The following is a 23594-nucleotide window of genomic DNA, read 5'->3' on the forward strand; positions in this document are numbered from 1 at the left end:
TCCTGTTTAGACATGTTATAACAAGTTAGTATGAGTTTATTTTGGTGCAAAAAATTTTGCAATCCATGTATAGTTTTTTCATGAACTTTTTGGAGACCCCTTATATATCCTATGAAACCTAAACTAAATATATACCCCAATTCATCTTCCCCTTAGCCAGATGTCCAGAATACCACATTACCCAAGGAGGATGTGTGATGGAGGGTGAGTTAGAGACGGCTGTCTTAAGCAATTGCAGGTGGATGATTTCTGCAATTTGACCATGGAAACATATGATGTTTAAAAAGAGAAGTCCAATTGTCCCTGTTTGCACAGGACATGATCTTATATAAGAAAAACCAAAAGACTTCACCAGAAAACTTTTAGAACCAATAAATAAATCCAGTAAAATAGCAGGATGTAAAATCTACACAAAAATCAGTAGCATTTCTATACACCAACAACAAACTAGCTGAAAAAGAAATGAAGAAAGCAATCCCATTTATAATAGCTACCAAAAAAATAAAATACCTAGGAATAAATTTAACCAAGGAGGTGAAATATCTCTGCAATGAATACTACAAAACACTGATGAAAGAAATTAAACAAGACACTAAAAAATGGAATGTCACATCCTATGTTCATGGATTGGAGGAATTATTACTGTTAAAATGACCATAGTACCCAAAGCAATCTACGGATTTAATGCAATCCTTGTAAAAATACCAGTGACATTCTTCACAGAAATAGAGAAACAAATCTAAAATTCATATGGAAACCACAGAAGACTCCCCCAAAGCCAAAACAATGCTGAGCATAAAGAAAAAAGATAGGGGTGGGGGGGCGTATCACACTCTCTGACTTAAATATTCTACTGAGCTATAGTTATCAAAACAACATGGTACTGCCATAAAAGCAGAGACATGGACCTATGGAACAGAGTAGGGAACCCAGAAATAAATCCATGGATCTGCAGGCAACTGATTTTTTTGATAAAGGCACCAACAACATACATTGAGGAAAGGACAGCCTCTTTAATAAATGGTGTTTGGAAAACTGTATATCCATATGCAGAAGAAAGAAACTAGACTCCTATCTCTCATTATCTACCAAAATCAACACAAAATGGATTCAAGTCTTAAATGTAAGACCTAGAACTATAAAACTACTAGAAGAAAATATAAGGAAAACACTCCAAGACATTGGTCTGGGCAAAAATTTTATGGAGAAGACTTCTAACACACAGGCAACAAAAGCAAAAATAGACAAATGGGATTACATCAGACTAAAAAGCTTCTGCACAGCAAAGAGGCAACTGGCAGAATGAGAAAAAATATTTGCAAACTATGCATCCGACAAAGGATTAATATCCAGAATATACAAAGAACTTAACAGCAAGAACACAAATAATATGATTAAAAATGGGCAAATGACCTGAATAGACGTTTCTCAAAAGAAGACAAATGGTCAACAAATGTATGAAAAATGCTTAAGATCACTAATCATCAGGGAAATGCAAATTGAAACCACAGTGAGATATCATCTTACCTTAGTTGGAATGGCTGTTATTAAACAGATAAAAAAAATAACAAATGCTGGTAAGGTTGTGTTGAAAATGGAACTTCTGTACACTGTTGGTGGGGATGTAAAATAGTACAGCCACTATGGAAAACTGGGAATTCCTCAAAAAACTGAAAATAGAACTGCCATATGATCCGGCAGTCTCATTAGTGGTTATATATCCGAAGGAAGGGAAATTAGCATACCAAACATATCTTCACCTCCATATTTATTGCAGCACTCTTCATAGTAGCCAAGATATGGAATCAGACTAGGTGTCCATCAACAGATGAATAGATAGAGAAAATGTAGTATATAAACATAATGGAATACTACCCAGTCATAAAAAGTATGAAATCCTGTCATTTGTGGTAACATGGGTGAGCCTGCAAGACTTTAGTTAAGTGAAATAAGTCAGGTACAGAAAAATACTGCATGTTTTCACTCATACGTGGGAGCCTAAAAAAAAAAGTTCAGTTTACAGAAGTAGAGTAGAATTGTGGTTACTGGAGGATGGGAAGGGGAGGGGGAGGAGGGGGAAGTAGAGATTTTGGTTAAGGGATAAAAAATCACAGCTAGAAAGGAAAAATAAGTTCTAGGGGTCTACAATAGTGATAGGCATCTATAATTAACAGTAATTTATTGTGTGTTCTTAAATGGCTAGAAGAGAGAAGTTCAAATGCTCTCATCACAAATAATAAAGTTTTGTGAAGATGACTATGTTAATTACCTTGATTTTTATCATCACACATTGTTGTATTCAATACATGTATTGAAATATAACTCTTTCCCATAAATTTATACAATCAATACATGTTAATTAAAAATTAATTTTTAAAAAGAAGTAATGTTTAGGCTTCCTGCCTGTTTCTTGGTTGTAATATTTGTACATTTGGAATATATCAACTCAGTTGCCAGGTTGATGCTCAGTTTAAGCTCTGCATATGCAAATTTTGGTTCCCTCCTTTTACAAGTTTAGCACATTGTATAGGATTTTGACTATGGGCACTTCCTAACATCTGTGGTTTCAGTACCTATTTACTGACTAGAATAATGGATTTAGTGCTGGGCAAAGGAAACTGTCCTCTGTACAACTCCGAAGCTCAGAGGGTGTTCGGAGATGAGTGATTAAACTTTAGTGCCTTCATTTATAGTTCAGATCATTTCACAGATGTAGAAACTAATTGGTCCTTGCTTGTGAAGTGCTGTGTTGTTTTCTAAGGATTAGATTATAAAAGTTTATGGCATATTAAATTGACTGAATTGACCAACCCTCCACACATTCTTGTATGAAGTCAAGAAATGTTATACTTTATAAAACTGAAGGCTTAAGAACGTGTATTAAATTGAGAGGCAACACAGTAGTTTAATGTACTAGTGCAGTGCTCCCTAATATGTGTTAAAGAGTAGTAGTGTGCTAAAATGTGGAGGAAAAGTTTCCCTGACAAAAGATGTTTGGGAAACCCTGGGCTTAACCATAAACAATTTTCTTCACTGTACTTCTCATACCTTATAAAATACTTGTTGTTTTAATGATATACTAATGCATCTTTTGGCACTGTATTAACCATTGAGGATAGTTACCTTCCGCCTAATCTTTCCTTCAAGCCTGAGATACAACTGCCTATCTGACATATCCATTTGGATGTCTAGATAGGTATCTCAAGTTCGTACGTTCAAAACTCATCTTTACACACCCATCTCAATAAATGGCCCACTTTCTACCTAATTGAGACTAAAAACATAGGAGGCATCCTTTATTTCTCACTTCACTCACCACACATGAAATCCAATAGTAAGTTTTCTTGGTTCTACCTGCAAAAGTGTAGATTCTGTCATCTTTCCATCCCCACTAGTCCAAGCTACCATTCTCTTCTTTGCAGTAATTTGCTAGTTTCCCTGTTTTTACTTTTGCTCTCCTGCCAGTCTGTTCTCCTCATGGCAACCAGAATATTTCCCTCCCTTCTTATTATTTATTTCTTAAAATTGATAAAAATTATATATATATACCTATATTTATGGTATACAACATGATGTTTTGACATATATATATACATTGTGGAATGACTAAATCACATGTGTATTTCCTCACATACTTCTATCATTTATTCATGGGGAGAACACTTAAAATCTACTCTCTTAGCAATTTTCAAGTATACAATACATTGTTATTAAGTATAGTCACCATGTTGTACAATAGAGCTCTTGGATTTATTCCTCCTGTCTGACTGAAACTTTATATCTTTTGACCAACTTCTCCCCAATTTCCACCATCCCCCACCCCCACCCCCCCACAACCTCCGTTACACCACCACTATTCTACTCTCTGCTTCCTTTTTTTTTTTTTTGGGCAGCTGGCCTGTACCGTATCCAAACCCTTGACCTTGGTGTTATAACACTGTGCTCTAACCATCTGAGCTAACCGGCCACCCCCCTACTCTCTGCTTCTATGAGTTCATTTTTTTTTAGATTCCACATATACGTGATGTTATGTGGTATTTCTCTTTCAGTTCCTGGCTTATTTCATGTATCATAATGTCCTCTAAGTATCCATGTTGTCACAAATGACTGTATTTCCTTCTTTTTTAAAGCTGAAATAGTATCCTACTGTGTGTGTGTGTGTGTGGGTGTGTGTGTATACATGTCACATTTTCTTTATCCATTCATCCACTGATAGACATTTAAGTTGATTCTGTATCTTGGCATTGTGAATAATGTTGCAGAGAACATGGGAGTTCAGACATCTCTTCAACATACTGATTCCATATCCTTTGGAAGTGGGATTGCTGGATCATACTATAGTTGTATTTTTAGTTTTTTGAGGAACCTGGGTATTGTTTTCCGTAATGGCTGTACTAATTTACATACCTGCCAGCAGTATACAAGGGTTTTCTTTTCTCCAAATCCTTGCCAACACTTGTTTTCTTTCATCTTTTTGATAATATCCATAGAGTGATCTTTTTTAAAACATTAAATCAGATAATGTTTTTACTTCTTTTTAAAAAAAATTTCCAGTGGCTTCCCATTTATATTAAAATCATAGTCTAAGTTCCTTATTTTGACCTCTAAAATCTTAGCTAATGCAATTCTTACTACCCTTTCTGATTTCATCTCAAACCACTGCTCCCATCATTCATGATGCCGTAGTCACAGTTCCTTTTTGTCCCCTCTTCCTGAAAAAGTTGCTTTTGTACTGGTTTTTCCTTTCAGCCTGGAATGCTCTTCCCTCCTCCCCGTATATTCACATGGCTGGCGGCTGCTGCTTCTTGTCTTTCTGGCCTTGGAGAGGCCTTCTCTAGCGAACTAATTTAAGGTAGTGCCTTGTCACGTTGAATTACTTGTCACAGCACTTTATTTTCATCATAGCACTTACCACTGCCCAATAGTTTCTTGTTGGTTTTTATTTTTTCTTCTTCTTTTTTTTTTTTTTTTGTCTTTTTCGTGACCGGCACTCAGCCAGTGAGTGCACCGGCCATTCCTATATAGGATCCGAACCCGCTGCGGGAGCGTCGCCACGTTCCCAGGGCCGCACTCTCTGAGTGCGCCACGGCTCGGCCCTATTTTTTCTTCTGCCTCCTCTCTCCACCATGAGAGTAGGGACCTTTTCTGTCTCATTCAATGCTGTGTCTCAGGGCTTAGAACAGTGCTACTTAGAACATAGTAGGCAGTCAGAATGTGCTTGTTCAATGAAGGAATGCAAGAGTGAGGAGCATTATTGGTAGCCTACTTCTTATTTTTCTTTAAAATTTTTTAAAAATTGAAATGTAATTCACATACCATAAAATTCACCCTTAAAGTACAATTCAGTGGATTTTAGTGTATTCACAAAGTCGTGCAGCCATCACAACTGTCTAATTCCAGCACATTTTAGTCACCCCAATAAGAGATCGTGTATCATTTGTAGTAGTCCATCTCCATTCCCCCCTCTCTCTAACACATGATAACCACTAATCTGTTTTCTGTCTCCATGGATTTGCCTATTTTGGACTTTTTATATAAATGGAATCATACAATATGTGATACTACATATTTTGTATCTGGATTGTTTTCACTTAGAATAATATTTTCAAAGTTAGAATGTGGTGCTGATGACACCAAGGTCAAGGGTTCAGATCCCTGTAGCAACCAGCTGCAGAAAAAAAAGAAAAAAAAAAAGATTCATCCTTGTTGTAGCATGTGTTAGTACTTTGTTTTTAATGGCCAAGTAATATTCTGTTGTATGGATATACCACATTTTGATTATCCATTTGTCAGTTAATTGCCATTGAGTTGTTTCCACTTTTTGGCTAGTATGAATAATGCTGCTGTGAACATTAATGTACTGTTGACACTTGAACCACACAGGTTTAGGTGCACTGACCCTTGCGCAGTTGAAAATCCATGTATAGCTTTTCACTCCCCCAAAACTTAACTACTAATAGCCTACTGTTTAAGCTTTACTGATAACATAAAAAATCAATTAACACTTATTTTGTATGTTATATGTATTATATATTATGTTCTTATAATAAAGCAAGCTACAGAAAAGAAAATGTTATTAAAAAAATCATAAGAGAAAACCATGAGAAATCACTTTTTACTGCAATATGCAATTTACTGGCGAGACGAACAGCTCACGCAGAGATGATTAATGTTACATGGCATTTTAAGTGGATACTCATAACACTTGAGCTCACCACAATAGCAACAGGAGTTGGCTAGGAAATTATAATAGTATAATATGTACTACACTTAATTTTATGTAATTATGATTTAATACTGCATATTTACGTTTGTTTATCTATCTCTTGACTGCAGCAGATAGCTCCATGTACGGTCTGTGTGTGTGTGTAAGTTTTGATGAATTTTAACTTTTTATAATAGATTTAGGTATATTTTATGGTAGTAAATTAGAAATGATAGAAATGATACTAGAAATAGACTAGTATTGACATATATTTTTTGCGTTCCTGACATATCCAACTTAAAAAAATTTGTTTTTGATATTTCTAGGCTACATGGTGTGTCTGTGAGTTTTTTTCCAATTGTTGCAAATCTCCAAACATTTTTCCAGTATATTTAGTGAAAAAAAATCTGTGTGTAAATGGATCCATGCAGTTTAAACCCATGTTGTTCAAGGGTCAACTGTACAAGTTTTTGGATGTATGCTTTCAGTTCTCTTGGGAATATACTTAGTCATCTCTCTTCCATTCTCCTGAGCCCCTAGCAACGATTGATCATTTTAGTCTCTATAGTTTTGCCAGAATGTTATGTATTTGGAATCAGACAGTAATAAGTAATAAGCCTTTTCAGAATGGCTTATTTCACTTAGCAATATTCAATTAAGGCTTCTTCATGTCTTTTTATGGCTTGATAGCTTATTTCTTTTTATCACTGAACATAATATTTCATTGTATGGATGTATCATGGTTTAATTATCCATTCACGTATTGAAGGACATTTAAGTTGCTTACAGTTTTGGTGATTATGATTAAAACTGCTTTAAACATTCAGTGCAGATATTTGTGTGGACATAGGATAAATCAATAGGGTAAATAAATCAATAGGATAAATATCTAATAGCATGGTCACTGTATTGTATGGAAAGATTAAGTTTAGCTTTGGAACAAACTACCAAACTTTTCCAAATTGGCCATATCACTCTTGTGCTCCTATCAACCATGAGTGAGAGTTCATGTTGCTCTGCATCCTCATCAACAGTAGTATTGTCAGTTGCTTGGATTGTAGCCATTCTAATAGGTATGTAACGGTATCTCAAACTACCTAATTCAAAATTCAGACCTTCGAATATGAGTAAGAGGACTGGGGAAAACAAACCTGAATATCCTGGATGTTTATTTGGAAAGTGATGATGGCCTTAGGGTAATGCTATGGATTATTAATACAACACCCCTTATATGTGATGCATCATTCACTTTCTATTTAGAAAGCTCTAAACTCTCCACAGTTAATGATGCTGTTTGGGGAGCTGTATGAGAGAAATTAACAGTCTAATCCCTTTCTTCTAAGACCAAAAAAATAGTAGCTACTCTTATATGTTAGTGGGATTGTAAAAGGGTACAAACTTATTTAGGGAAATAGGCACTATATAAAATTTTAAAATGTATATGTCCTTTAGCACAGCAATTTTTCTTCTAGGAATTTATCTTTCATCTATGTGTATGCACAAGGATGCTTACTGCATTTTTTATGGTAGCAAATGACTGGAAACAACCTAAATGCTTATCAGTGGGGGACTGATAAAACTGTTATGATATATCTACACTGTATAAGGAAATACTATTCAGTCTTGAGAAAGAATAAGGTAGATCTGCTTATACCTTAATATACAACAATCTCTTTAGTGTATTAAGTGTAAAACATTTTTTAGTATACTACGGTACATTATTATTGTGTAAAAGCAAACAGAAACAGCTTTAAACGTTCTTATGCTTGTATAGATGTAGACTCTGGAAGGATAGACAAGATATTGGTAACTGATTTCTTCTGAGGAGGGTAGAATAAGAGTGCAACATACTTTGTTTTTGAAAATTTTTTGAAGATATACTTTCTTTTAAAAATAATTAACCCTCTTATGATAGGTTTAATGGATTATGTGGTAGTAACTACTGTAAACATTAGAATGCAGGCATACCTGCAGGTTTGGTTCCAGACCACCGCAATAAAGTGAATGTCACAATAAAGTGAGCCACAAGTTTTTTGTTTCCCAGTGCATATAAAAGTTGTGTTTACACTATATCGTAGTCTATTAAGTGTGCAGTAGCATTAGGTCTAAAAAACAATGTACATGCCTTAATTTAAAAGTGTTCTGGTAAAAAAATGCTAATGATCATGAAGATACACGTTTACATATCTTAAAATGTCATGTGAGATATGTGCATTTGGCCATACGTTGTTACTATAATAGCTTGTACTCACCTATGAGGACTTTTATGTACATGCTTTGATATTTGTGGTTTTGAACTTGAAGACTCTGTCAGTGGTCTTTTGACCTAGAATAAGGAGCAGTATTGATCACCCCTTCCAGGGTAGGGTGGATATTGGTAGAAGTTTCAGGTAGCATTTGAAGGAAAAAACCTAATGGTTTTTTGTTTGTTTGTTTTTTATTTAAGTATTTCAAAAAAGAGTTTTGAGTGATTAGAGAATTCTGCCTGAATAAAGCAGAAGGGTCAGATAGAAGGGAAGGACTGGAGGATTTGAAAGCATTTTGGAAGTATGAATGTACATGGAATTGAGGAATAGAAAAGAGCTAAGGGTCTGCAGAGAACTGAAAACATTTTATAAACATCTCATCTCTAAATTATATCCTTTTGTAAAAAATCATCTTCCAGACTTCCTAAAAATACAGTAAGAAAATCGAATCCCAGATGATAATTTGTGATTTCCAAAGTAATGTAAGAAGAAAACAGCAAAATGAAGAATAGAACCTCATTTTTTTGATTTCTAATCTAATCCTGAGGTTATTCTGAGAGCACCTGAACCTTGATTTGAGCATAGGACATAGCACAAAAGAAACAAAACAAAGTAGAAATTTAAAAAGAAAAAATTTGTTTTGAATTTGATGTATGAAAACATTTGTTTTCAAACCAGGGTTGTATTTTTCCCCATCCATCCTTAGGGAGTGGGATTGGGAGTTGAATCCAGCTTTGGTTGTAACGCCATTTCTTCATTTACTCCAAATTATTCTGGTTCAGGAAATGGAAGGATAATGAAAATACCGAGTTGCACAGCATTTTACAGTTTTAAAAGCTTTTTCACATATTTTATTTTCTCATTTTAAAACTGTTCTATGATATGGATAGTGGTGATGTTTTGTTATTTTTATTAGGTTTTCACTCTTACAGAAATGATAAGCTCTGGAAAGTTAGGTAGTTTGCCTGAGATAACATAGCTGATATATGTCAGAGCTGGCCTTCACAAAATCAGTCAGGTCATTTTTTTTCTTTCTACCAGAGTACTTGGATAAGGTCTTGTGAGGTAGATTTACTTAGTTTGGTGGAATACGAACTCTGAGAGAGGCTTTGTTCAATTAAACATTTGGAAGCCTAAAACTTTGGGGCAGAGTGGTTTGATTTAGTTGATAGTTTTGGGGGCAGGTGGGGCTCTGACCCTCCAGAGTGCATGCACAGCTTAGGTCCTTGTAGTTCTTTTGTACTCTGCCCGCATTTTTCAGAGCTGCTTGTTGCATCCTCAGTTCCTGCGTCAATCTGAGTGGTGGGCTACTTAACAGAAGTGTACTTAACACCATGCCTGAAGACTTGCACCACATTAGTCATTGGAGGGCTTTTTAAATTAATCACCCATAAAGTAGTAAAATGTCTTTTTGTAAAATATGTTGGTGAAGTATGTTTCTCACACTAAATTTTGATAAAGGGTGAGATATTTTAGAAATGCTAAGAGAGAATTTGGTGTTTAATGTGTTATCTAATTAAACTGAAGAAGAATTTCTCCACTCTAGTGTGGGTCTAGAGCCTGACTATATCTAATATTTGACCTTGGATTTACTGAGTGCACTTGGAAACCACTGAGAGGTTCTGAGTAGAGGATCATCGTCTGATTAGTTCTTTTAAGGAGATCCCTTGGCTGTTGAGCAGAGATGTAGGGGGAGTGTGTTAGAGTTGGGCATCAATTTAATTCTAATTAAACACTTGGGAAGAGACCTACATTTAAGTGAGAATGCCAGTACAGATGCTTCTTTACTTATGATGGAATTACCTCCTGATAAACCCATTATAAGCTGAAAATATTGTAAGTCAAATCATCCTAAACCGAGCCATCCTAATCGGGGACTGTCTGTACTTTAGAGTGAAGAATACCTGTCATTTGAATTGGATATATGGATTGACAGGTAGATTCTTAGTTTGTCTCAGGATACTCAATACTTTTTGAAAGCTCCTCAGGTGACTATAATATGCATCCAGGGCTGAGAACTACCTACCACTTCATTTTGTGAAAGAGGGAGGGATTTGGGGTTAAGGTTGGGAGATGGGTGTAATGAGTGAAAAGCTGTGGAGAGCTTGGAAAGTATAATAATTTTTATGTGTTCTCTTTGGAATTCCACTTTCATATTCATATGTTAAAATGTCTGAATGTTTTGGTGGTATGAATTTAGTAACATTAAACTGTAGAGTTCCTCCTTATCCAGCCTCTAATTCTTTCCAATCTGTTCCTTTTCATATGAAGAGAAAAGAGTATTAAGAAGGGATGACTAGAGTATAATACAGTTTGATAAGAATTTGGCAGAATTAACAGAAGATTCCATCTCTTAAAAACTCTTAAAACCATTTCTAAGCCTAGTTTTAGTTGATCCATTAAAAAAATTGTGTGTGTATGTGTGTGTCTGTGTGTATAAAAGCATTCAGAAATTTGAGCCAGCCCTAATGTCTTACCTAACTGGTTAACCAGAATTCTGGATTAAGATTGATTACTGATGCTTCCTATAATTGGGTAGAAGGAAATGTAGCTTTTCTTTCTTGCTCTAGGATTTTTGTGTTTTTTAATGATATAAAATGGTATCTTTATACTTCTTATAAGCAGGAAACAGACTTATTTGTATTAGGATAAATAGGGATGAAAAGGAATAAAATGACTAAAACCTTTCATGGAAGTCCTCTTGTTTTTGTTGATTATAACCTATAATCCTGAATTGTTCACTTATTGTGAGAGATGGATTCATTATAGCTGAAAATTATTTTTCTCCTTGTGAGTTAAAGTAGGGACTGTAGAGAAAGTTTGTAGGTGTTTTGGGTAGAAAACATAGTAGTTACAACAATTATATTGTTGGGATTTAACGTAGCCAATATAGTTTAGCTCTACTGATGAGGGGAGCTAAAAGTATATTTTCTGTTTATTTATGGATGTTTAGGATTTTATTATATCCCGTACATAGTGTAGTAGACTCTGTTGAAGGTCATGCCTTAAATATTTAAGTGCCTTTTTTTCTTTTTTATTCATAGTGGTAGTCGTGCTTCTAAAACTTTTAAACCAAAGAAGAACATTCCAGAGGGATCTCACCAGTATGAGCTCTTAAAACATGCAGAAGCCACACTTGGCAGTGGCAACCTCCGGATGGCTGTCATGCTTCCTGAGGGGGAAGATCTAAATGAGTGGGTTGCAGTTAACAGTAAGTAGCCTTTCTGTTTCTCAGAAGACTCTGAATTTGGTTTACAGCCTCATTGTAGGTGAGTGTTGGGGTCCTATTTATGCTAGGATCTAGGTAGCAACCTAATATCACAATACAGGGGTGTCTCAATCCAACTTTACCCTTTATTTTGTTTTATTTCTGAATATAGAATTTTATAAAATTCATGTCTGCTGTTATAATATATCACAAAGCATAGTATTTACTATCTTCAGTGGAATAATAATGATATTAACAATTAATATTTGTTGAACACTAATTATGCGTCTGGCACTCTGCTATCCTGTCTACATGGATGATTTTATTTCTACTTTATAACCCTTTGATGTGGGTACTATTATTATCCCAGTTTAATAGATAAGGAAGCTAAGACAGAAAGACTAGTCATTTGCCTAGGTTGTACAGCTATAAATGGCAGAGCCTGGGCTCAAATACACAGCTATAGAATTTCAGAGTCTGTACTTTAACCAATATGCTAAATTGTCTCAGTAGCATACTCAATTATTTGTCTAAATTGTGCTTATTTTTTTAAAAAAGACAATTCAGTAGAGATCTTAAAAATTTAGTAAAATATGTTTGTGAGATATTCTTAACTCCTAGAATGAAAAACATATAAGTAAAAAGTAAATATATTTTTAGGAATTGTATTAGTCTATTTCTGTTGCTTATAACAAAATACCCGGAACTGGGTAATTTATAATGAAACAATATTTATTGCTTACAGTTTTGGAGGCTGGGAAGTCCAAAGTCCAGGGTACACTGTTGGTGAAGGTCTTGGTGGTGGTGACAGTGACCCAGGGGTCTCACATGGCAGAAATGGCAGATCAGAGAGAGACTCTCACATGCTGTCTTTTTAAAGCCCTCAGAACCATGCCCCTGACCACCATTATTAATCTATTCATTAGGGTAAGGTCCTACAATCTAATCACCTCTTCAGGGCCCCCACCTTTCAATTATCACAATAGGATTTCCCACCTTCTTAACATTGTCACAGTGGGGGCCAAGTTTCCAATGCCTGGGACTTTGGGGGACACAATTTAAGCTTCATTTAGTTTGGGGGGGACATTCAATCCACAGCATTTTGCCCTTGGCCCCCGCAAACTCATGTCCTTTCCCATACAAATACATTCCTTTCATCCCCCAAAGTCTTACCTTGTTTTAACTCAAAAATCCAAAGTTCCAAGTCCTATCTATGAAGTAGAAACAAATTATTCACGGCCAAGATCCAATGGTGGGACAAACACAGCGTACATTTTTCCATCCAAAATGGGAGAAATAGGCCAAAAGAAAGGGGTAACGGGTCCTAAGCAAATCCAAAACCCAGCAGGGCAGGCATCAGATCTTAAAGCTAAAGAATCCTGTACCTTAACTCCATGTTCCACATCTTCTGCACACTGGTGTGGAGGTTTGGTCCCCAAGTCCTCGGGCAGCTCTGCTTCTATGGCTTTCCTGATCTAAGGCCATGCTTCAGGTCTCACACTAGTAGCCCCACAAATCTGGGATCTCTATGGTCGTCCTGCTCCCATGGGTGCGCTAGCACGGCCTTGGTGGAGTTTTTCTACTGCAGCTCTGACCCCACATTTCCTCTTAGCATTGCTGTAGCAAAGGCTGTCTGTGTTGAGTCTGCCCCTGTGACAGATCTCTTCCTGGCCCCCGGGCTTTTCCCTACATCCTTTAAAATTGGGGCCGAGGCTCCTAAGACTCTACAGCTCTGGCATTCTCCAAGCATGCAGACTTTACACCACATGGACGCTGCCATGGCTTCGAGCTTATATTTTCCAAAGCTGCAGATCCAGCCACACCTGGAGCCAATTTAGTCAAGGATGGAGCCAAAGCAGCTGGGGTGCTGGTGCTGGAAGCAGCTTTCTGAGGTGACTCTGGGCAGCAAGCTTGTGGAGGGCACCTTGGGCCTTTCCCTCCAAGACCATTATTTCTCCTTAGTCCTCTGGGCCCGTGATGGAAGACTCTGCCTCCAGGATCTCCGAAATGCCTTCAGAGCCTTTCTCTCATTGTCTTGGCTGTTAGCACCTGGCTGCCTCATAGCCATGCTAATATCTTTAGTAACCAGTCCCTCTGCTGCACCATTGGATTTTCCTCCTGAAAATGCTGTTTCTCTACCCTGTGGCCAGGATGCAAATTTTCCAAATCTTTATACTCTGCCTTCCCTTTAAATTCTGGCTATATGTCATGCCTTTGCTGCCATAATTCAGCTTAGGCTGTTTCAGGTAACCATGCAGCTTCCTTAATGCTTTGCTGCTTAGAAATTTCTTCTGCCAAATACCCTTGTTCAGCACCTTGAAATTATGATGCTGGAGGAGAAGGGGTTTGGAAGGCCCAATAGCAGGCCTTAACCCACACCATCCTGTTACCAGGTTCTTGACTCTGCCACAGGAAAGATTTTAGGGCAGAGTTGCAGTAGAAAATGAGAACATGTTGAATGTAACAAATAAGAGATACAGATTTCACAGAGAGAGCCTAGCTCCAGAGACTCAGCAGGGCTGCACCAAGTTTAATACAAAAGTAAGAGGTACACATTTACAGATAAGGAGTTGATTGGTTCCAGAGTGAATAGCAGCCTGCTACAGGCAAGTATGATACAAAAAGAAAGAAGTGAAAGAAGAAAAAGAAAGTGAAAGAAGTGAAAAAAAAGAAGTTTGATACACCTCAGCGTGTGAAGTGTGGGTTAGCCCCAGGAAAGTGAGCAATAATTCCACCTTCTGCTGGGATTCAACTTTTATAGTTTTGCTGTCTAATACATATTCATGCTATCTAATGAATATAAATTCCACTTTACTGAGCATGTTTGACTATTAGGGTTATATTACCCCTTTCTAGTGAGCATGCCCAGCTACTGGATTTGCAGTAAGTCTGCCCCTCAAGGTCTCAGTTTCCCTGGATTAGTGCTGAAAATAGGTCCAACCAGCAATAGTAACTCCATAGTAAATAAGCCAGAACAGAGGCTGAGATTAGAGTTAACATAGGTAGTATTTGTCGCTACACATATGGATAAATGCTCCTTTTTTGCCTGAGAAGTTTGAAAATATATTTTTTTAGTAGCGGTATAGGCAATAGGATATAAGGGTTTGGCTAGAGAACATGTCAGTGGATACTAGAAGACTCCTTGTTCTTTCCTTAAGTTAATTTACAGAAAGTCTTTACTATTTTATATCTTGTCATTTCTTTTATAAAAACTCAAGTGATAACTCTTCCCTTCTAACCTAAAACTCAACGAGGACAGAGTGCTGAGTCAGTTTTTTGTTTTTGTTTTTTTTTTGCAGCTGGCCAGTATGGGATTCAAACCCTTGACCTTGGTGTTATATAACACCATGTTCTAACCAACTGAGCTACCCAGCCTGCCCAAGAGTCAGTTTTATTCCTTATTGTATTCTTAGAGGCTAACAGTTTCTAGCACATCTAAGGGCATGTACTGTCTGGGAAGAGGAAGAAATATTAATTTTTGTTTGGGGCTTTTAAAGGATGCTTGCTCTATACTCTAGGGCAGGGGTTAACAAACTTCTTCTGTAAAAGCTCACATAGTAAACATTTTAGGCTTTGAGGCCATGTAGACTTTGTCACACTATTCACCTCTGCTGTTGTAGGGCAAAAACCATCACGGACTTGTGTAACTGAATTGGTGTGCTTGTATTCCGGTAAAACTATTTATGAAAATAAGTGGTATGCCAGATTTGACCTGTGGCCATAGTTTGCCAACCCGTGCTCTAGGGTAGGACTAAAATAATAGTAAATGAATTTATAATTACCTAGCTAACAAAGGAGAAGAGTAGAATAATACAAAATAATTCTTTTTTTTTTTTTTTAATTTTATTTTGTCGATATACATTGTAGCTGATTAATGCTCCCCATCACCAAAACCTCCCTCCCTTCTCCCTCCCCCCTTCCCCCCCAACCATGTCCTTTCTGTTTGTTTGTTGTATCAACTTCAAATAATTGTGGTTGTTATATCTTCTTCCCCCCCCCCCCAGTTTGTGTGTGTATGTGTGTATGTGTGTGTGTGAATTTATATATTAATTTTTAGCTCCCACCAATAAGTGAGAACATGTGGTATTTCTCTTTCTGTGCCTGACTTGTTTCACTTAATATAATTCTCTCGAGGTTCATCCATGTTGTTGCAAATGGCAGTATTTCATTCGTTTTTATAGCTGAGTAGTATTCCATTGTGTAGATGTACCACATTTTCCGTATCCACTCATCTGATGATGGGCATTTGGGCTGGTTCCAACTCTTGGCTATTGTAAAGAGTGCTGCGATGAACATTGGGGAACAGGTATACCTTCGACTTGATGATTTCCATTCCTCTGGGTATATTCCCAACAGTGGGATGGCTGGGTCGTATGGTAGATCTATGTGCAATTGTTTAAGGAACCTCCATACCATTTTCCATAGAGGCTGCACCATTTTGCAGTCCCACCAACAATGTATGAGAGTTCCTTTTTCTCCGCAGCCTCGCCAGCATTTATCGTTCATAGTCTTTTGGATTTTAGCCATCCTAACTGGGGTTAGATGGTATCTCAATGTGGTTTTGATTTGCATTTCCCGGATGCTGAGTGATGTTGAGCATTTTTTCATATGTCTGTTGGCCATTTGTATATCTTCCTTAGAGAAATGCCTACTTAGCTCTTTTGCCCATTTTTTAATTGGGTTGCTTGTTTTCTTCTTGTAAAGTTGTTTGAGTTCCTTATATATTCTGGATATTAATCCTTTGTCAGATGTATATTTTGCAAATATTTTCTCCCACTCTGTTGGTTGTCTTTTAACTCTTTTAATTGTTTCTTTTGCTGTGCAGAAGCTTTTTAGTTTGATATAATCCCATTTGTTTATTTTTCCTTTGGTTGCCCATGCTTTTGGGGTCGTATTCATGAAGTCTGTGCCCAGTCCTATTTCCTGAAGTGTTTCCCCTATGTTTTCTTTAAGAAGTTTTATTGTCTCAGGGTGTATATTTAAATCCTTAATCCATTTTGAGTTGATTTTAGTATATGGTGAGAGGTATGGATCTAGTTTCATTCTCCTGCATAACGATATCCAGTTATCCCAGCACCACTTGCTGAAGAGGCAGTCCCTTCCCCAGTGAATAGGCTTGGTGCCTTTGTCAAAGATCAGATGGCAGTAAGTGTGAGGGTTGATTTCTGGATTCTCTATTCTATTCCATTGGTCAGTGTGTCTGTTTTTATGCCAGTACCATACTGTTTTGGTTATTATAGCTTTGTAGTATAGCTTAAAGTCAGGTAGTGTTATGCCTCCAGCTTTATTTTTTTTGCTGAGCATTGCTTTGGCTATTCGTGGTCTTTTATTGTTCCATATAAATGTCTGAATAGTTTTTTCCATTTCTGAGAAAAATGTCTTTGGAATTTTGATGGGGATTGCATTGAATTTGTATATCACTTTGGGTAGTATGGACATTTTCACTATGTTGATTCTTCCAATCCAAGAGCATGGGATATCTTTCCATCTTCTTGTATCCTCTCTAATTTCTCTCAGCAGTGGTTTGTAGTTCTCATTATAGAGATTTTTCACCTCCTTGGTTAACTCAATTCCTAAGTATTTTATTTTTTTGGTGACTATTGTAAATGGGCAGGCTTTCTTGATTTCTCCTTCTGCATGTTCACTATTGGAGAAAAGAAATGCTACTGATTTTTGTGTGTTGATTTTGTATCCTGCTACTGTGCTGAAATCATTTATCAATTCCAACAGTTTTTTTGTAGAGGTTTTAGGCTGTTCGATATATAGGATCATGTCATCTGCAAACAAGGACAGTTTGACTTCATCTTTTCCAATCTGGATGCCCTTTATTTCCTTCTCTTCTCTGATTGCTCTGGCTAGTACTTCCAACACTATGTTGAATAGGAGTGGTGAGAGTGGGCATCCTTGTCTAGTGCCTGTTCTTAAAGGAAAAGCTTTCAGCTTTTCCCCATTCAGGATGATATTGGCAGTGGGTTTGGCATATATGGCTTTAATTATGTTGAGATACTTTCCCTCTATACCTAACTTATAGAGGGTCTTTGTCATGAATGAGTGCTGAACTTTATCAAATGCTTTTTCAGCATCTATAGAGATGATCATATGGTCCTTGTGTTTGAGTTTATTAATATGGTGTATCACATTTATTGATTTGCGTATGTTGAACCAACCTTGCATCCCTGGGATTAATCCCACTTGATCGTGATGAATAATTTTTCGTATGTGTTGCTGTATTCTGTTTGCTAGTATTTTAGTGAGGATTTTTGCATCTATATTCATCAAGGATATCGGCCTGTAGTTTTCTTTTTTGGTTATATCTTTACCTGGTTTTGGTATCAGGATGATGTTTGCTTCATAGAATGAGTTTGGGAGATTTGCGTCCGTTTCAATCTTTTGGAATAGTTTGTAAAGAATCGGTGTCAATTCCTCTTTGAATGTTTGGTAAAATTCTGCTGTGAATCCATCTGGTCCTGGGCTTTTCTTTGTTGGGAGCCTTCTGATAACAGCTTCAATCTCCTTTATTGTTATTGGTCTGTTCAAATTTTCTACGTCTTCACGGTTCAGTTTTGGGAGCTTGTGTGTGTCCAGAAATTTATCCATTTCCTCCAGATTTTCAAATTTGTTGGCGTATAGTTGTTTATAGTAGTCTCGAATGATTCCTTGTATTTCAGATGAATCAGTTGTAATATCGCCTTTTTCATTTCTAATTTTGGTTATTTGAGTCTTCTCTCTTCTTTTTTTTGTTAGCCATGCTAATGGTTTGTCAATTTTATTTATCTTTTCAAAAAACCAACTTTTTGATTCGTTGATCTTTTGAATTGTTTTTTGGTTTTCAATTTCATTCAGTTCTGCTCTGATCTTAATGATTTCTTTCCATCTGCTAACTTTAGGATTGGATTGTTCTTGTTTTTCTAGTTCTTTAAGGTGAAGTGTTAGGTTGTTCACTTGCCATCTTTCCATTCTTCTGAAGTGAGCATTTAATGCAATAAATTTTCCCCTCAATACTGCTTTTGCAGTATCCCACAGGTTTTGGTATGATGTATCATTGTTTTCATTAGTTTCAATAAACTTTTTGATTTCCTGCTTGATTTCTTCTTGGACCCATATGTCATTAAGTAGAATGCTGTTTAATTTCCATGTGTTTGTATAGTTTCCAGAGTTTTGTTTGTTATTAATTTCTAGTTTTAATCCATTGTGGTCTGAGAAGATACATGGGATAATTCCAATTTTTTTGAATTTATTGAGACTTGATTTGTGACCTAATATGTGATCTATCTTGGAGAATGATCCATGTGCTGATGAGAAGAATGAATATTCTGAAGTTGTTGGGTGGAATGTTCTGTAGATATCTGCCAATTCCAATTGGTCTAGAGTCTTGTTTAGATCTTGTGTTTCTCTACTGATTCTTTGCCTAGATGATCTGTCTAATATTGACAGTGGAGTGTTCAGGTCCCCTGCTATTATGGTATTAGTGTCTATTTCCTTCTTTAGGTCTAATAGAGTTTGTTTTATAAATCTGGCTGCTCCAACATTGGGTGCGTACATATTTATGATTGTTATGTCTTCTTGATGGATCAGTCCTTTTATCATTAAGTAGTGTCCCTCATTGTCTCTTTTTATGGTTTTTAGTTTAAAGTCTATTTTGTCAGATATAAGAATAGCCACTCCAGCTCGTTTTTCTTTTCTGTTTGCATGGTAAATCTTTTTCCATCCTTTTACTCTTAGTCTGTGTGAATCTTTATGGGTGAGGTGGGTCTCTTGTAGGCAGCATATAGTTGGGTCCTGCTTTTTGATCCAGTCAGCCAGTCTGTGTCTTTTAATTGGGGAATTTAAGCCTTTAACATTAAGAGTTGTTATTGAAAGGTGTTGATTTATTCTTAGCATTTTATTGGTTGTTTGGTTGTCTTAGGTGTCTTTTGTTCCTTGCTTTCTGATTTACTGTTTGGTTTTTTTGTTTGTTGGTTCCTTAGGTTGTAGATAGTGTTTTTGTTAGGTTGTTTTCTCTTCATGAATGCCATTTTTATTGTACTAGCGGGTTTAGATTTTTCTTAGGTTTTTATGGCAGTGGTAGTTATTTTTCAGGAACCAAACCCAGTACTCCCTTGAGGATTTCTTGTAAGGGTGGTCTTGTGGTAGTGAACACCCGCAGTTTTTGTTTGTCTGAGAAATATACTATTTGCCCCTCATTTCGGAAGGATAGCCTTGCAGGGTAGAGTATTCTTGGCTGGCAATCTTTGTCTTTTAGTATTTTGAAAATATCATCCCATTCCTTTCTAGCTTTTAGTGTTTGTGATGAAAAGTCTGATGTTAACCTGATTGGGGCTCCCTTATAGGTGATTTGACGCTTCTCTCTTGCAGCTTTTAAGATTCTCTCTTTGTCTCTGAGTTTTGCCAATTTGACTATGACATGTCTTGGAGAAGGCCTTTTTGGGTTGAATACGTTTGGAGATCGTTGAGCTTCCTGGATCTGAAGATCTGTGATTTTTCCTATACCTGGGAAGTTTTCTGCCACTATTTTGTTGAATATGTTTTCAATGGAATCTCCATTTTCCTCCCCTTCTGGAATACCCATGACTCGGATATTTGAGCGCTTGAGGTTGTCTGATATCTCTCTCAGATTTTCTTCCATGTCCTTGATTCTTTTTTCTTTCTTTTTGTCTGCTTGTGTTATTTCAAACAGCCCATCTTCAAGTTCAGAGGTTCTCTCTTCAACTTCGACAAGCCTGCTGGTTAAACTCTCCGTTGTGTTTTTTATTTCGCTGAATAACTTCTTCAGTTCAGCAAGTTCTGCTACATTTTTTTTCAGGACATTGATTTCCTTGTATATTTCCTCTTTCAGATCCTGTATACTTTTCCTCATTTCATCATGATGTCTAGCTGAGTTTTCTTGTATCTCATTCAGTTTCCTTAGAATTATCACTCGAAATTCCTTATCAGTTATTTCAAGGGCTTCTTGTTCTATAGGATCTAGAGTATGAGATTTATTAACTTTTGGTGGTGTATTTTCTTGATTTTTTGTATTTCTGGTGTCTTTTTTTGGTGTTTATTCATTGTGGCAGGGGGTTTCACAGTCCACCGGTTTAAGACTAATGACTAACTAGGATGTTGCTGTGGTTGCCAATTTGGTATGGCTCCCGCCGTGACTGCTCAGTTGGCCTCTAGTGTCTTGTGTGTGTGGTTGCCTCGGGTCTTGGGCTTCTCCGGGGATCCACCTTTCTGGTCAGCTTGTACTCTGCTGGGCTGGTGGATCACGTACCACAGGGTGTGTGATCTCTGTTGAGCTTTCACTTTCTGTACAGGACTTCTCCCCGTTCAGTGTGCTCTGGCCCAGGCTGTTAGATCGTGCAGTGGCGACCCCACCGGGTGTGTGGTTTCTGTCGAGTCTCCGCCTCCCTGGCCGCATGTCTCCCCCCTCTGTGCACACTGTGCTGGGTTGGGGCGTGTCTTCTGCACCCCTCGTCTATCAGCTGGGCCTTCAAGACCCTGCTCAGCACCGCCTCGCCCAGGAAGTCTACCAGGTTTCTGCTAGGCACAGACGACCAGTCTCTCTGGGTGCCTTTGTAGCACTGTGTAGATCTTTCTCGGGTCTTGTTCACCTTTGTATCCCCCCGGTATAAACCGAGTCTAGTGCCCGCCTGCAGCCTGCTCTCTGGCAGGTTCAAGCAGACCTGGGAACTCTCCTACCACACTATTCCCAACCAGAAATTCGTTAGGCTTTTTTCCAAACTGGTGGTCGCAGAGATGGTATCTGCCTCCCAGTAACAGGAAGTTTACCGGGCCGGAGTCCAGGGTGTGGTGGAGTGACAGTCGGCCCGCCCATACTTCCTAGCCCTCCCAAAACTGGTCGGGACGCCCCACACCCCCAGCCCTGCCAGAGAACCGTGGAGGGAGTGGGAGAGGAGGTCGGCCCGCAGGGTCCGGAAAGCCCTGCGCCAGGCCAAGCAAATGGGCTCAGTGATGGCCGAGCAGGGCGGAGCTGCCCGCACCTGGGAAAATGGAGGCAGCACCGGGGCAGTGAGTGGCCTGGTGGTGCAGGCGGGGAGCCGCGTGGGCATCCACCCCCCGAACAGAGCTTTGCCAGGGATCACTCACAGTGCTGTGCCAGGTCGGGCGCTCGCTCTGTCTCTGGTTTGTTGCCTTCCGTGTTCTCGGCGCTGCCGCCTCGGGCTGTTCAGTCGTGGCGCCGCTCGGGCGCTCCCAGGAGTCTTCTTTAATGCCGGCCTGAAACCTCGAATCCTGGATAGGGCAGCTGGCCGCCTTCAGTGCGGCCCCAGCCTCCGGGATCCTGGCTGCATCCACAGCAGCCCTGGCGCCGTGTTCCCTGTTTCAAGACTCACTTTTGCAGCTAAGAATCAGTTCTTTTCCTGCTCCACACTTCAAAGCTGTTGCCTGTAAATGAGGCAGCCTCTCCTGCTGGGGGCAAAGTGGCGTTGAGCCCCCACGACCGGCCAGCAGCAGCAGTCCTCCCTTAAGAGATGGCCAGAGAAAGGTCCACAAGTTTCCCGGCTGCCTGAGGCCCAGTGGCCACCTTTTCCACCTCAGCTACTCCGCGCCAGCCGCCGCAGCCGCCGCCATCTTGAAACTCCCTATAGATCTACAAAATAATTCTAAAGAACATAAGAAAGGAGAGAAAATGAATCATGTAATAAGTAGGATAAATAGATAACAAATAGTAAGATAGTAGATTGAAATACAAACATTATTAATTGTATTAAATGTAAAGGACAAAATGCTCCAATAAAAGACAATTATTGTGTCAAAATGGTTATAAAACAAAACATCTGAATGCTGCTTACAAGAGACATACTTAAAATATACAGATACAGAATGGTTGAAACTAAAAAGTTAAATGCTATTCCAAAGAACGCTGATATAGTCATGTTATGTATCAGATAAAGTAGACTTTAAGGTAAAAAATATTGATAAAGAGGGAGATTTTAAAATGACAAGTGGTTAAATTGACAAAGAATATATAAAATCCTGAATTTATATGTTTCTAATAATATCTCAAACTTGTATTAAACTCTGTTAACTATCTAAAGGAAGAAGTAGACAAATCCAGTCATAATGGGAGATTTTAACACTCCTCTTTCAGTAACTGATAGAAACTGTAGGAGAAAAAAAAATCAATAAGGAATTAGAAAAATTTGAGCAACATGACAAAAAGGCTTGACCTGAGGGATACATAATAATCTAAGCAGCTCAGATTATACACATGCACATTAAAAAAAATTGAAATCAATACATTCTCTGACCATAGTGGAATTTACCTATAAACCAATAACAAAAATCTAGGAAATCTGTATATGTTTGGAAAGAATAATGTATGGAAATTAGAAAATATTTTGAACTGAAATATAATGAAAATACTACATATGGAAATGTGTGGGATGTAGCTAAAGCTGTGTTAGAGGAGAATTTAGAGTCTTAATACATATATTTTTTTTTAAAAAAGGATTTTGAAAATTAATGAACTAAGAATCAATCTCCAGAGGTTAGAAAAACAACAAAATTAAATGCAAAGAAAGTTTAAAAAAGTTATTGGTAAAGATAAGAAAAGAAGTTAATAAAATAGAAAGCAAACATACAATAAAGAGAATCAACAAAGAAAAAAAAAAGTTGGTTCATTGAAAAGTCTAGTAAAATTTATAACTCCTGGTAAGACTGATGAAGGAAAAAAATGTGAGGGGCCACCCGTGGCTCACTTGGGAGAGTGTGGTGCTGATAACACCAAGGCCATGGGTTCAGATCCCTGTATAAGGATGGACAGTTAGCTCACTTGGGAGAGTGTGTTGCTGACAATACCAAGTCAAGGGTTAAGATCTCCTTACCGGTCATCTTTAAAAAAAAAAAAAAGAAAAAAAGTGTGAGTCACTGGCCATACTACCCTGAAAAATAAATGAATAAAAGAGAGCACAGGGCCGACCCTGTGGCTCAC

At 37.8% G+C, this 23594-nt stretch overlaps 1 protein-coding gene across 1 annotated transcript in view; it reads left to right on the forward strand.

The window, feature by feature from the left end:
* The window catches only part of MOB1B (MOB kinase activator 1B), a 53500-nt gene that overhangs the window by 15599 nt on the left and 14307 nt on the right, over positions 1 to 23594 (forward strand). Inside the window, exon 2 of the mRNA XM_063108196.1 lies at positions 11496 to 11662. Within this exon, the coding sequence (XP_062964266.1) occupies positions 11496 to 11662 (167 nt within the window). The remainder of the gene's footprint in view (positions 1 to 11495; positions 11663 to 23594) is intronic.

The sequence above is a fragment of the Cynocephalus volans genome, chromosome 9, assembly GCF_027409185.1.
Source record: "Cynocephalus volans isolate mCynVol1 chromosome 9, mCynVol1.pri, whole genome shotgun sequence".
Taxonomy (NCBI): domain Eukaryota; kingdom Metazoa; phylum Chordata; class Mammalia; order Dermoptera; family Cynocephalidae; genus Cynocephalus; species Cynocephalus volans.